General features: G+C 43.8%; 1 protein-coding gene across 2 annotated transcripts in view; it reads left to right on the plus strand.

Annotated features, from left to right (window-relative positions):
• Positions 1–15,794, plus strand: part of CLN3 (CLN3 lysosomal/endosomal transmembrane protein, battenin) — a 550,496-nt gene that overhangs the window by 134,930 nt on the left and 399,772 nt on the right. For both annotated transcript variants that reach the window (XM_085618893.1, XM_085618894.1), the window contains 5 exons: positions 8,242–8,349; positions 10,028–10,107; positions 11,996–12,081; positions 12,853–12,925; positions 13,826–13,969. In XM_085618893.1, coding sequence (XP_085475019.1) covers positions 8,242–8,349; positions 10,028–10,107; positions 11,996–12,081; positions 12,853–12,925; positions 13,826–13,969 — 491 coding nt within the window. The remainder of the gene's footprint in view (positions 1–8,241; positions 8,350–10,027; positions 10,108–11,995; positions 12,082–12,852; positions 12,926–13,825; positions 13,970–15,794) is intronic.

Genomic DNA, 15,794 nt, shown 5'->3' on the forward strand with positions numbered 1-15,794 from the left:
CATAACCTTGGCTGCAGCGCACAGAGACGTTACACTGCCGCACACAGAGGAAAAAAATTAGAGGGAACATTGACCGTAACACAGCTGACCGGTTTGCTGCTCCAGAGCTCCTGCAGACTCCGAAGACTCTAGCAACACCAGAGGTGGGTTTTTGAAGGTCTCTGAGGTTGAGCCGCCCTCTCACTGAGTTTGAGGCAGATATCACTCGTGGGGACAGTATACCCGTACCCCTGGGCACCGCACCGTGTTCATTTGCAGCTGCACATGCTTGTTGTCGTGCAACTATTCCGTACATTGGGCCATTTATAGCCCTGACCCCAGCGCATCTTTTCTGAGAAGGACTCCGGCATCCTCGCACTCTGTGCCCTGCTAGCTGGTATCCTGCGAAACCGCCTGAGGTCCCCTCGCGACTCCTGTGCCTTCGGCCTGTGGGTCCACTTGAGGGTCAACTTTGCTTTATTTGGGCTCCCCTGGTTGCTCCAGGCCTGCCCTGACTCCCCTTGCAGTGGTGAGTCTCTTGGTCCTTGTTGGGCCAGATGGACACCGAATTTGACCATCTATGTTGTTCGCCGCTGCCAAGGCTTGTTGGTGCTCCCGCTGGACACAGACCCCTCAGTACTCGACATCCTTCGTGGGACAGCTCGCCTCCGGCTCCCGGTCGACCTAGACATCTCCGGGTCCTCGCAGCTGAAAAGTCAAGATCACCGTCAACACACCTGAAGCACCCGACCTTGGTGGGCATTTGTCTACCGAGCCCCTGGTCACTACAAAGTGACCCAGACTCTGTCCCCTCTGCTTTCAGGTTCTTCTCCTCTAGAATCCAGGTTTGGATTCCACCGGACACTTTCCGTACTTCCAGCTGCAGCATTTCATTGTCGACATCCATAGAGAACGACAAGGGTTTCCGACGCCACTTCGTGCCTATGCACCCAGCTCTTCTTTGATAGGTATCTTCGGTACAAAGGTATCCATGAGTGGGGTGGCTCTTCAAACTCTTAAGTTCCAAGGGTTGTCTTCGCAATATGCAGGGAAGGGTCCTTAATCTCTGATTTTCCAACCACGACTTTCCCATTGAATTGTACGGAGCACGCGGTCGTGTTCTCACTCTGCACCCGTCCTCCATGGGGTCCCTATTCATTCACCTTGAGTGGTTCCTTGGGGTCCCTGCAATTCTACACCCCCTGGACTAAGTCTAGTTCCGAGTCGTGGTTCTTATACCATTTATTTAGTATATAATTTGGTCTCCCCCTGGAGCCCACTGTGTATTGTGCTACTTATGTTTGATTCTTTGCAACTGTATTATTTTATTTGTGTTCTATCCTCATGTAGAGGATACTAGAGAATGTTATAGATCATAAATACATATTTGTATAACTACTGTGTGGTTTCCCTTTCATTTAACCAAAACTATAAGGTTGCATTCTGCTAAAACAAGGTGCTTAACATTCCTTCAAGACTTAGCCCGAAGGCTGCTCTCCAGAGCAACCACTAGGATAGCTTTCAATAAAGGTTATCTTTGACATTATAACCATAAGGGTTGTTTGGACTGATAAAAGGTGCCCACTTTAACTAGTGGACAGCATATACCAGGCCAACTTCTCACAACATTGCTTTCAGGCAACTTCAGTTTCATTAAAAAACATGAAACATAGCCTTCCTCCTCTGCATGCTGCATATGACCGTGTTCAATCAATTGACCTTTTGTAATCTGTTGACATGTTCTATACACGGGTCAATTTGTTTTGAATTGTAAAATGTTTCCGTCACCTTTTATCTTAACCCAACTATACATCCTAAGTCCATTGCAATGTGCACCACACTGAGCAACACACCCGTTTGAACAGAAAATGTTACTTAGGTTTTTATCATTCAATATAACGCATTAACATTTGTAAAATTGCCTACTTAACTAAAAACTGCCAAGCTCAAGTATTAGGACTAAGTCTATGCATCTGTAAATTATATTTCCTCGGTGCACTGCAATCATTCTTTTCTATTCCAATATGTTGCTAGCAAACCAACATCCCTCACTATGAGATAAATCATCCTCTGTGACCCTTATCCCCAATAGCTCTATGGACATCAGCCCCACTTTAACTATTTGATTTCTAAATGGCTCCTACAATGAATAAAAGCCCAAACACCAGATCTGTTATCTGATACAGGATGCAGTACATATGAAAGTATGTATCCTTTGAGCTTAACAATAACTACAACTGTTAATCTTAAAAACGACCCTCCCAATCGTGCTGTTCCCTGTCTCATCCCGACACTTTCAAATGGCAAATTGCAAATCGGCATATTAAAGTATGCAACCGTTGTGCTCCAGACTTCTGGTCTAACCCTATACCTCTTTAAGAGAGAGTAGGGAAGACAAATGGTTAGATTTATATTTAATTAAGTTAAAGACAGAAGTAAAGAGGTATATGGTTAGACCAGAAGTCTGGAGCACAACCGTTGCTTAGTTAAATATGCCGATTTGCAGTTTGCCATCTGAAAGTGTCTTTTACACTGGAGTCGTTCTGTTTCTGGAAAAGAAATGTGTTTGGATAAACAGCTCGATTTTTCATTCCTGCTTAACGAGGAAACTTTGTGTGGCTTTATTGAGAGGATCCCTAACCGCCTGCCCCCTCTCTACAAACAAAATGGGATTGTGTGCAAGAGAAATTGCAAGAGGAGGTGGGTAAGGGATGCCGGCAGAATATTCCATTCTGCTTGATGGTGTTTAAAAGATTCAAGCACGCAATTGAAATTGCACGAGGCAATTTTACTGCACTGATTTATTTGCACATTTTTTCATCATGATTAATAACATTATTAACTGCAGTTTTAAAAACTGTGAAAACAATTGAACAGGAAAGCAGTGTAAGGAAATCTCTTCTTTAAAAGTTTGAAAATGTGCTCATCAAACACGGACAATGTAATTGGTGGACTACAACCAATCCGGTAGTCTGACCTATGCTAAATAAGCATGTGATCTTGTTTCAATATGATGACCTACCTGTGATCATGGCTTGAGGGAAAGCCGAAACGTGTAAGGACTTATGGCAAGTGGTTAATGGTGGACTGTCTGCCTGTCTCCAATGTTTGAAATAAATTGCTAGTTTTCTTTTGCACTGGAGTCATTAGTTTCTGGTGGAGGAATGTGTTTGGATAAACAGCGGGTTTCTTCGTTCCTGCTTGACGAAGCCGCCCTGCTTGGGTCAGTCGCCAGTAGGTAGTTATAGTTAGTAATCATACACAATAGACTGGGCCTATGAAGGTATCACCACTAAGTGACAAAATAAGCTGCGGTCCAATTGCCATAAGTAAAACTTCTTGTAAGAAAAACTCTTTGTAGGTTTTAGAAAAAAACTGAAGGTGAAGGGCTGGTTGTGACTACCCTGAACCAAGAAAGGAAGGGAGTTCAAAATACCGAAAGATATAGGCATTTGGACCGCAGCTTATTTTGTCACTTAGTGGTGATACCTTCATAGACCCAGTCTATTGTGTATGATTATTGATTGAGAGGAGGGCGACTTGTGGTCTTTTTCCCTCTGCAGCTACTTGTTGTTGGTATAGTTATAGTTAGTACCCTGTTTATATTCCAAAAGCATTTTTCCTTTTGTCAATATCTTTGGCGCCGTTTGACAAATCTTCGTGAAATTATCAAAACTAATGGCCCACTCACTTCAGCTGCTGTGTTGAAAGATTCAGGGTGATTAGTCAAGCGGGGGCTGAGAAAAAGGGGAGGGGTTCCAAAACCCGTTTTCTCTATGTTAATTTCCATATGAAACTTTAGACACGGCTACAGCCCGAGCTGCTGAATGGAATTACACCAAACTTGGCAAAAAGGTTGCTCTTGGTTCAGAAAGCACTCTTTTTTTGTTAAATGGTGTAAATTCGTTCAGTAGTTCCTGAGAAATGTAAACATTTCTCAGATATACAAATATGGCCGTGGTGAATCCCGATCTCGAGCCTGCAATCTGATTGGCTGCCAACAGTTCCAACCCGCAAGTGTTGGCAGCCATTTTGTAACTCGGTTGAACGGAGTCACAATGAAAAAGGTTCAAAAACATTAAAAATAAAGAAAAGGGGGGCAGGGTAAAATCACCCTGACCCCCTAGGCCTGTTCAGGGTGTCCCACAGGGACCCAGAATGCCCCAAAAAGCATTTATAAAAAAGTAAATTCGGAGGGATTTGCGCTGGGTGCGCCTTAATTTTCTTTAAGCCCCTGGGTGGGCCAGGTTCTGGGGGCAATTATCTAAATAGATGCGGGAGCCCAAGCAGGCCCCCGGCAGCCCTAGAACCTGCCACCTCTCCAGGGCTTTTTAGAAGAAAAACAAATGCGGGTGGGGGTGTTTCTGCTCCTCACGCAGCCCCGGGGACCGCCACCTCTCCAGGGCTAATTTTGTTAAATGCAGAGGGGCCACGCGCCCCCCGTGTCATAGCAGACTGCCACCTCCCCAGGGCTATTTTCTAAATGAGAGGGGGGCCGCGCGGCTCCCCTCCTGGTGCCCTGCATAGCCCTGGAGACCTACACCCCCCAGGGCCGGCTTTAGCAATGTCCTGGGATGCCCACCCCCGGGACATTGCAGTTTGCTATGGGATGGCAGGAGTACTGCTTCCACCATCCCATAGCAAACAGTGTGCTCTGCTTTGACTAAGTGGGAGCATTTTGCTCTTGCATGGTCAAACCGGAGCACACTTTGCTTTTTACATCCAGAGAGGTGCATCTTAGCAGCTTCCTGGGTGTAAAAAGCAATGCCGGCTCCCACAGGAGGCGGGAGCCAGCCGGGACCTCGGGGGCTTTAGGCATCCCCGTGGTCCCCAAGGATATGGCCATGCCCCAGGGGATGGGGTCCCCGAGGCCGAAAATGGCCGGGGAGGGGGGGCACTCTGCCCCCTCCCTTTCTTGTAAAAGAAAAAAGAAGTAGCCGGGCCCATGGAATGAGGTCCCTGGGGCCGAAATCGTCCTCGGGAGGGTGGCCGCGCAGCCTCCCTCCCATTCCAGTTAATAAAAAAAGATGAAACAATGGGTCAGGCCCTGGGGGCCTTCAGAAAGAAGTCGGATCGCACTCATGAGTCGGGTAAATGGTTGCCTTTATTTCATCTTACATTGAACAACAGATCCCTACACGTTTCGGTCTAGCTACGACCTTGGTCACGGGTGAATGTAATCTCATATTGAACAGCTGTTAAATATTAATTGGGATAACCTCATTTCCTGTTAGTTACTCCCATGGGCTTCTGGTATATGTAATTCACATGGCAAATAAAGTGCAAATGTGCAAACACCATAATTCTCAAATGTCTAAGCGCAGAGATTGTTCCTTTAAATTTTTACAAAATAATTTGTCCATCAAATGTAAATCTCTGCGTTAATATAAAGTGCAATTTACCGATCAGTGTATTTTGTAATACTGAATCGTTTTGCCAGATGTTCAACAGGTCATCTGTTTGTATCAAGCAGGATTAAAACTAGGCTAACACCCAAGAATTAACATGTGAACGCAAATTAAGACAACGTGACTCACAGCACATTTTGAACCTACGTTCTCTCACTCCACATGGCCTGAACCAGAATGAAGAACTGTACATAGATTTGTAATATATTGATGAGATTTTGACTTTCCTTATTCTAAAGAATTTATGAATTGGGAAGAAAGCAGTCTGTCTACACCAGGGATGAGCAGCTTAAATGCTCATACATAGGTCCGCCTATCTAAGGTGGCTAATTATCTGTGACAAAAAGTTCTCAGATCAACAGTGCTAAAAACAACTGTTGTCTCATGGCTGGAATGAATCAGATAATGCAAATCGGAGCCCATCTGATTTATTCCGTCTTAGGTACCTTCTGATTACAACAGCTGTGTGCATGGTGCATTCTTTGAGAGAACTCTGTTAGTTTTCCCTCCTCCATTTCTTCTAAGATCCATTCTTCATGTAATAGGTCATTGTGTGAAACTGCTGATGTGATTGTATTTCCTAGTGATGCACTTGGAGACCTACTACTTGGCTATTTTGGATTTTGAAGGACTTCGTCACATGCTCCACCATCTTGAGGGCTTACTCTTTTCATGCTGCTATAGCTACTGGACAGAAGTGATTCCCTTTTAGCTTTAAACTAGTTTGTTAGGAGATGATAATACTAGGACTCTACAGCTGAGCACATTCAGAAAGACTAAAAAGCTTTAAACTGCTCCACATACAGCAGGAACGCCACTCTCAATGAGTCAGTTTGGTTTGTGTGTAATACTTGGTAGAATTCTAACTGTAAATGAATAATATAATAATGTGATCACAGGGATGTGCAAGGTGCTTCTTTAGATATGTCAGGAACTTTGGGTATAAATTCGTTTTGCCTCATAGTTCAGTTCAGTGGTTTCAGGACTGTAATTAGGGTCCTGCCTGCAGAAAAATTCTCCACATTTTCTAAAGGTTTAATAGGTGTGTAGTATAGTCACTCACATGTGAACTCCTCTAATAGCCTCTTATAAATGGGACAAAGTTATTTGCATTTTAGGGTGGCATTCTGAATTGATAGTTAGATTGGGCTGTCTAATTCAGTTCAGGTTTGCCTCTGAATGATCCAGAAGGGTTCTACTTGAAGTGCTTTCTAAGGCTTAGTTCTAACAGCTTGATAGTGCGGGGCTTTACCGGTGGCATTATATGAATCTCTAAATGGTCTGTAAAGATGGGCATGGTTCAGGCACATTTCGGGCTGGTCTGGCTTGTGACAGGCAGTGCTCTTCTAGTCTCTCTGAGGCACAGGTTTGTTGGGTAATCGCTAGATTTAAAGTTTTTACTTGTTGACTTCCGCTCTTCCCTCCTGTGATTTCCAGAACTGATGCTGTGGAATCTCCTCTTCTAGTGCATCTGGCACCCTCTGGTAGTTGATCAGTTTGCTTCCTAAACCTTTCATGTACAAACTATTGTAGAAAGAGGTGGCTGAAGGGCCTGGCTCGTAGATTAAAAGCTATGCCTGGGTGCAGTCCCGCTATGCAGAACTCTGCAAAGTGACCCAAAAACTTTGCTGCGATATTCGGAGTTCTGCGAGCAGTGGAGTGCGTTTTGTCGCTGCCGATTTTTTGCGCCGGATGTTTGTCCTGCGCTGTAAAATCAGCACAAACGTCACCACATGCAGCGCAAGAGGACGCTGCCTCTGCCACTCGGGTAGATGTTCTACTGAAGTGGCAGCTTCCTAAATGCAAACGGAATTTTTCACAACACGAGCTGTATCGACCATAAGACCTCCCGTGTTGCGAAATCTCGCAGGGAGGTAGTCTGGAGTAAGATTTTCCACGCTCGTGCTTGCCAACTTAACGTGCGTGAGCGAAGAAAAAACTCAGCTACGCAAAGCGGAGCTTTTAGGGACTCTGCGTGCTACACGGAGCGCAGAGTAGGAAAAACTCCACAACCAAAATTTCACTTCCAGGTCTATTAAAAGCATTGCAACATGCAAAAACCATTGAGGTTCGCAGGACAGAATCTCATGGCCAATCTCTAATTACACGTAACATTTTAGGGCAGTCGGGGTTTAATGAGTAAATACATTAAATTTCCAAGACACATTGCTTCAGAACACCCGTTTGAAGCTCCATTGCAATCTGAGCAGTTTTACACAGCTCGTCAAACTCGTGAAATGCATGTTTAAAAAAAAAAAGAACAGTATGTGGAATTTGTGCCAGACGAGCATAGCTTTATGCTTCTTTGTAATTTGGGTCCGCTACACAATGTTTTTGTTACTTTGTTTAAAAGCGCATCCAGTCCCATTGATAACCTCAGTGCAGCCCTGAGAAGAACTTAAAAAAAAAACGCCTTAAGGAGTTACACCCTTGATTATAGATGCTAACCCAGCCAACTCTGTTTTATTTACATATTTTGATCGGTTTGGGCTCTTTTGTATCTTCTGCACGGAGCTTCTCAGTATGGTCACTCTTTATTCTCTTCACCTGACTCAGATTGGGGCTAACTCTGTTGTTCTATCCCTCTCTCGGGGTTGCTATAGTGAATCTCCTTACCGGAAGACTCTAAAACCAGTCTATCATACTTTCTCCAGAGTTTGTTGACGTTCACCTTCTAACACCCTGGTAGTCATGCCACACTCCAGCGGGATGATTCCTGTTAAAGAAGTTGGGTCCTCTTAGTTCCTTTTCCTTCACAGACAGCACGAGGTAGGGCTCAGTAGCAGCTATCCTGCCCATTTCAGTCATTGCTGCCTTTATGCTAACTGATTCTTTGATTTTCCTTTTCCTTTAGAAAGACCTTGGAGACAAGGATTGGTTGATGAAGGCTACAACCATGTCACCAGAGGCGGGAAACACTTCCAACAGCAGCCGCTATGACTGCAACCCTGTTTCTACAGCAGTGAGTCATGGGGGACCATCAATGCTCCTTCTTCTGTTTCTTCACTTCCCTTTATATCCTTTCTTTGTGTCTTCTATCCTACCCTTTCATAACCTTTATCACTCTCCCTCTCTTGGTTGTTTTCAGTGGTTTGCCTCTCTCATCATCCCTGTTCAATAGTATCCCTTACTTCTTTATTATCTTCTGTTATGATACATTATGCCTTTCTGGCTTGCTCATTCTCGGGCTTCTTGCTTTTTTCATTTTGTCCACGTTCATATTTTTGTCCCTCGCACTTCCTTTCGGGCCATTTTGCTGTCTCTACCCCCCACTTCTTTCTGAAATGGATGTCCTCTTGTTTCTGCTCCCTGACACCGCGTGACTTCTACTCACTCTCTTAGTGCTCCAAGTCTTACTTTTCACTACTTCTTTCTCCCTTCCATGTCTTTGTTTCCCTTTCTGTTGCCTCGTTCATTGTTCCCCCCCTTTTTTGTGTGGATACTCTAGATTCTATCCCCCTTTGTATCTATCACCCCATTTTATTATCGCTCATTATGAAGTTTTGTAGAACACCTCGATAATGCCCTACTCCTGTCTTAACCATAGTTCCTATGCTGCCTTCCATAGTCATAGCGGTGTCCAAAAGAGGGTATTTTCCAGGACGGAATTTAGTTATGGGGTGAGCTCTCAGAAATGTCATTGCCATATCAGTCTATGGTTTGAAGAGTTGGCTGAGTCGAATTGAGAGCTACTAATAACGGCTCAATGCAAAGTAAGAGAGTGAGACATTTATGCTTTCATGTTTTTTGAAGGCTCCAACAAAAGAAGCACTAGCTTCCAGGCACTTTTTTCTATCACCATGCATCTAAAATGAGGAGGATGGGGATATACTGCTAGATCATGGGACATTTTGGTAGAATTATGCACACCTGGTTGCTGAGATTGTATGCTATAATGGTTGGGACTTCAGGAGTGAAAGCTGCAGCTGGAAGCAGAGTTGCTAGTCCACTGCCCAAAGGTTTCCTGTAACAACAAATGGGAGTTTCCAAGAAGGAAGTGTTGGCTCCAGGCCCCAAGTGTGACGCCCATTTTTTCAGCACGACAGCCAACAGCATTTCTCCGCAAAATGGAGCAGATACCAGATAATGATACTGCCTTACATAACTTCTTTGCATGCACATTCTTCTTCTTGCCTTTATCATTCTCCTTTACCTCCATAGAGTTGTGCTTTTCTCCCATTTTTCTCTCACCCCTGCTTCCTCCGTTCTTTGTTTCTTGAAAAACCTTCCTTTTCTTACTTGGCTTTTGTAATTCTTCCTGACCCTTGACACTCTTCCCACCTCTCCATTTCGTTATCTCTTCTTTCTATCCCTTTTGCCTCACTTTAATTCTTCGTTTCACATTTCACACTCTTCTTTTCCCCTTTGTCTTGTGTTTCTGTGTTGCACATTTTGTTCCATTTTAGTTCCCGCTCAGTTGGATCTCGGGACTCCTGATAAAATGTAGTTTAGGTGAATCACAGGTAAAAAGTGGGGTTGTGGACACGGGAGAACGGTGGGGTAATGGATCTTTGCTAGCATCCAACAGGTAGGAGCAGGACAATTTGTGTCGTTCTAGCTACAGGAAACAGTTGAAGCATTTTATTTGCAGGATGTGATTATACTGATGTAGATTGTCTTATATCTCTTGCATCCTACAGGCCATCTTATTAGCAGATATCCTGCCGACTCTTCTCATTAAATTCACTGCACCGTTTTACATCCATCTCCTGCCGTACCAGTAAGGAAAGCTCAAATACGTTTGTCTGCCTCTCTGTGCTAGCATTTATTTACCTCCACTGCCTCTCCTTCCTTCTGATTTTGTCTCATGTTTCCTCCTTTCTACTCCCCTTCACATTTCATCTCTCCTACCTATTCGCAGCTGTCCTTCCCAGGTTTCACTTCTCCCTTTCATACCTTCCCTTTTGCACTTTCATATCTTTCATATTTTCTCTTTTTCATAACTTCCACGTCATCTCACATCTCTTTTCCCCATGCCCTTTAATATTTTCAATACCCTTCTATTATTCACATCTCTCGTTCCCTTGTGCTGCTTCTACCTCTTACTCCTACCTATCATAGATGCACTTCCATCTACTCACTCCCCCCTCATGCAACGTCATACCTTTCCTTCTTGTGCGACTTATTAGATCTTCCTTTTCCTATCCCTGTACTTCCATATCTTCTTTTTCCTTGTCCCCATGTAGGCTCACTCCCTTGTTCAACCTCCCTCCTTTACATTGTGCCCTTTCATGTGTTCCCTTCTGCACTGCATCCTTTCCCCCTTTTCCTAATGTGTCCTGACATTCGACCCTCTCGCATGTCTATCGATATCTTCCAGTTTCAAAGTGTTCTAGCTCTCCTGTTTTCAGTCATATGCTTTCTCCACTTTCATCCTTCCTACCCTCCTTTTTTTATTGTGCCTCAACACCCCCTCACTTCCTCCCATGTTCCTTTTCCACCTTTCCCCTTGTGGCCTCTACTATCCTTCATATAGGGCCGCCACCTCCTTCCTCTATGTATCCTAGCTTCCCCTTACCCTTTATATATTCCATTTCTGGGTGCCCTTCATAACTTCCTTCCCTCTGTGCTCAACATATCTTACCTTTTCATGCTCTCACTTATGTCTTACCGACATGCCAATTCATTGCTTTTCCACAATGAGTCATGTTGTCATTCTTATTCTCCCTCATTTGGTCTCCTTTCCCATCTTCAATCATTACTTGCTCCTTGGCCTATTCCTGCCTCTGGTACCCCCAGTAGCCATTTCCCCTGATGTCTCTTCTCTGCTTCTCTTGTGTTCTCCCCTTCCCTCAAGTACCTTCTCTTCCATTGCATCTCCAGTCCCATCTCACTCTTCACATTTCGTGCTGTCTTTCTTCCCATCACATGCCTTCCTTTGGCTTTTCTCCATTCTCTTCTTCTTCCACTTTGCGTCTTTTCTCTCCTTATTTTACCCCCTCCCATCCCTCCCCCACCCGCCTCCCTGGGCATTTACTCCCTCTCTTTCCCTTTTGCCAATAAATCGCTTCTTCGTTTGTGCTCCAGCTTCCCTTCACCTGCGTGTTTATTCTCCTTCCGTGAATCGTGTCTGTTCCCCTGCACTCCATGTGGACTCCAGATCCCAGTCATCCTATCTTTTTCATATGTCCCCTTGGGAAGAGGTGTGGCGCAGAGGCTAGGGCGACTGATGCCAGAACACGGGGGCTCATGGTTTGATCCCTGGCGGCAGGTCAGCCCAGCACCATGTGACTCTAGGCAATAGCTCGCTTAATCTTCCTGATGGCCCCCAGCGCCTTGACGCCTTTGGGTAATTGTTCGCGCTTTACAAATACTGGGTTTACATTTTACTTATTCCTTCACCTTTCCTTACACCCTTGTCCCTTTCATCATCCCATTTCCACTTGTTCCTTTTACTCTTCCTTTCCTCCTCTTTTTGTCCTTTCCCCGCTATAGTACTCCCCTGCTTCTTCTCCCTTTTTTATGCACCTTTTGTGCCTTCTCCTGTTCCTCCTTTCATGTCCCTACTCCCCTTCCCTTGTATTCTATCTTGTGGAAAAATCATAGAGGAGACTGGCTGTAGAAATGTCTTCATCACTGTGGTTACTTACTTGCTGTTTGCCTTCCAGTTTCAGGGTCACACTCTGCATACTGACAGCGGCAGCAAGCTTCCTCATTGTCTCCTTCTCTACTGGAATTGTCATGAGTCTTTCAGGTAAACCCTGAAGCTACCTGGGCCAAAGGGGTGTTGCCTGAACCTCCTCAACGGAAGGTGACCAAGCCTGTAAGGATCTACAGTCTGAAGAGTCCTCACTCTAAATTATATGTAATATTCTTACCAACAATACCAATCCTAGATGCACAAACAAAATTACCAGTGTGCAGCATTTGAGGGAACAACGTTTTTCAGGTTAGGTCAGAGAGGCAATCATTTGGTAAACACTAATTAATCTGTCATAACTGTTTTCTTGGACAGCAAAACATGTAATTGATTAACAATGGTTCATATTACATCATACTTTTTCATCCATCACGGTTTCGCAGTATAAAGAATTGTCCCGAAGTGGCTTAGTTGTACCTAGATGTGAGTTTCACGCTCTATGTACCAGAGGGCCTTTTGGTAGCAGAATGCTCATAGCTCTGTATAGAAGCCCTTTGGATTCTGATGACAGTATCCCTCTTCAGAGGCCTCAATGGGAGGGCAAGTCGTATGCCTGTGCAGAGACCCATTGGGAAGAAAGAGCAGGTGGTTCTTTGAAAGGATTAGGCAACCTTCAGTTATGAGAAGATGTGTCATTTGGCCAGAATGCTCGTAGTCATGTGCATGTTCCCATTGGGAAGAGAGGTCTGTAGTTCTGTATAGAGAGCATATTGGGAGGCATGGCTGATAAGACTTCTCTTTGGGAAAGTGACCGTTAGTCCTTGCGTACAGCATTGTACTGGCAGAGCAACTTGTTCCTATTTGTTTCTGTTCTCTCCTCTCTAGGCGTGGTGTTTGCCAGTGTCTCATCCGGTCTTGGGGAGGTCACTTTCCTTAGCCTGACATCCTTTTTTCACAGGTAACTGACTCCTTCACTCTCAGGATGTGTGTCTGTTACTTAAATAAATGCCTGCTTTGTATGATTTCTTTCTGTCTATTTCTGTCTCTGGCCACCACATGGCCTGCTCTGTCTGTTTATGCACCACCTCAACAGGCTTGTAACTATCAAAGTGTACTGGAACTGCTGCAGAATCAGACTGGTAGTCTGGGGATGAGAACCACACAGTCATAGAGCAACATGGAGAAGTGGGGATGGAGACACACGTCAAGACAGAGCAACATGGAGACTGGGGCAGGGAAATATATGAGGGAGACAGCAGGAAAACGCATGCATTCTGGTAGAGACTTAACTAAAAAGAAAAAAAAAAGTAGCAGCAAAAACGAGCAGTTTATTGGCACAGTGATGTGTCAAGACTGGGAAGTAAAGCCAACACAAACCATCAAATAAGAACAATGAGACCAACCATTGGTAAACAATGGATTGACTCTAAGCCTACTGTAAACTAACAAAATGTCTCGAAACAGATCGCGCATGCACTGCCTTAAGGGAGATCTAAAATGTGAATGCTGTGTTGTGCATGTGGGGTGTTGTGGAGATCCAAGTATGCAAAATGTGTCCATACCCCCAACCGCTGTTAGCAAGACATTTTACACCATGATAAGAAATATTTGTTGTAGGCTGCAACCATTCAGTGATGATTTGTCATTTTAACAATATATTTTAAATAATGTCTTTTATTCTTGGGCAGTGACTTGCTCTCACTCTAAAAATATTTCTCTACCAAGCACTGAGTTGCGGAAAATGTTTTTGTTTCATGGAAGATTTTTCAAGTCAGGAACTTTGTCTTCATTGTGCAGAAAACCTCTCCATACTACAGCACTTCCTCCTATTTTATCCCCTTCTCACTTTCCTCCACAGTGATGTGGTCTCCTGGTGGTCGTCAGGAACTGGCGGGGCTGGCATCTTTGGTGCACTCTCTTACCTGGGACTGACTTGGGCTGGTTTGTCACCGCGAAACACGCTGTTCGTCATGCTAATCATACCCATCCTCCTCCTGGTCAGGTGAGGCTATGTAAGGCATGGGGAGCCTAATTATACCTTGAAGGTGTAGATGCATTCTTCTGGGAAGCTGTTTACTCTTAGCAGATATAGCTTACCTTGCGGGGAAAGAGGCCACTCTGAGTTTGAGTGTAGGGACTTGTGGAGGTGTTTGCACTGGAGTGAGATGTGTCTGCTCAGTGAAATGTTCTAATAGGGTCATGTCTTCTGTGTGGCTGAAGGGAGGCCTTGCTTGTAGGGAGAGTGTTTCCTCTATGATGGTGGGTATATTTATTGCACAAACTATGACTTTGGCATAGTTCTACAGAGTTTGCTTTCCCACCCATGGGTGACATGGGAGAAATCTGTTCAATGCACCAATGATGAATGTGAAGGACAGATAATGGTAGGCCCATAAAACATTATTCAATGCCTTGTTGAAGTAGAGTTATTGCTATTGGGTACTAACAATCCCTGTGAAGGGATCAGTGGCGCCTAGTAATTGTAAGAAACCTATTTTGTTTTTTACAATATCACACGCACATTGCACCAAAAAGAATGAGCACTTTTAAGTGTATCACTACAGGAATAACCTGTTAATCAATATGTGTAAAACAACTACACAGAAAATTATAAAAACAGCAATAGGGTCCATTATCAATAACAAGAATAAAATGGACATTTCTAACATGGTTAAAATGTAACCTAACACCCAAACACCTACTTCTATGTGCTGCAGTAAGAGAGCCTGGAAAGTAGAGCATCTTGCCATCAACTGTTTCTTAGAGAGAAGAGACGTATTGCATACCTTGTTGACAGCAAAAGCTGTCTTTATCAGTGTAGGTATGAAGACTGCATTCCATGCGAAGGGTAAACACACACTGCGGTAGGGCCTTCCTCCAGGACTTGGCTTTATCTGCTTTAGGGAAGATGTAACCTCTTCAAAGTGCACTGGCAGTAGGTGCGACAGTCTCTTGAAGAATATGTTGTGATCATCTGGACGAAAATCCTCTCCTGCCAAGTTGTCAGGTGGCTGTCCTTATCTACTAAATCTTATCAGAGATTTTAAGTTCTGACAGAAGTTTTGGAATGTTTGACATAGACTAGGTGCATCAAAGGGGTGCGTCCCAGACGTTTTCTTATGAACATATAAGACAAGAGGATTCAATTCAGACTATAATATTTTTGCTTTGTCTGCTTTTGCTTTTATTTGACCTTCACAAGGTGGTAAGTAGACACTTGTCCCATACTGATGTCACATCAGAATGAGTTGAGGCTTTAACAGTTCTTGAAAAGATAAAGTCAGACAATGTCTGGGTCAAATGGCAGACTTGACTATGATTCTGCATTAATGCGAAAAGATGGGGACTTCCGGTGTCTGAAATCAGGAACATAGCGACTTTCATTGCCTAAGATGGAGCCGAAACCTACATAAAATGGAGTCAAACCTTGGGGGAAAGTACCTAAAATAAGATACATTTCTAATATGTAATATATTTGTAACATAAAACAAAGGCAATCAATGCATCATGTATGTAAATAGCAAAAATGACATGTATAGCAAGTATAGCGAAGGATGAATACTTTTTAAACCTTGCATTGTTCCGGTAAATTGATGATTATGTATATTATAATTTATCTAAAGTTGTTTATGCATGTTGGGATTAAATATGCCTGCGATGATATAAAATAGGCCAGATTAAAATTATGTGGTAAAAAGCAAACAATCAGTCGATTAAAATAGTTCATACAGTCTTTGTGGTATGTAGAGTGAATACATATCGTCGATTGACTTGCATATTGCGTTCATTCCTCATCAAAGGACCTGTAAACATCAGGTGCACATGCA

Source organism: Triturus cristatus, chromosome 7, assembly GCF_964204655.1.
Source record: "Triturus cristatus chromosome 7, aTriCri1.1, whole genome shotgun sequence".
NCBI lineage: Eukaryota > Metazoa > Chordata > Amphibia > Caudata > Salamandridae > Triturus > Triturus cristatus.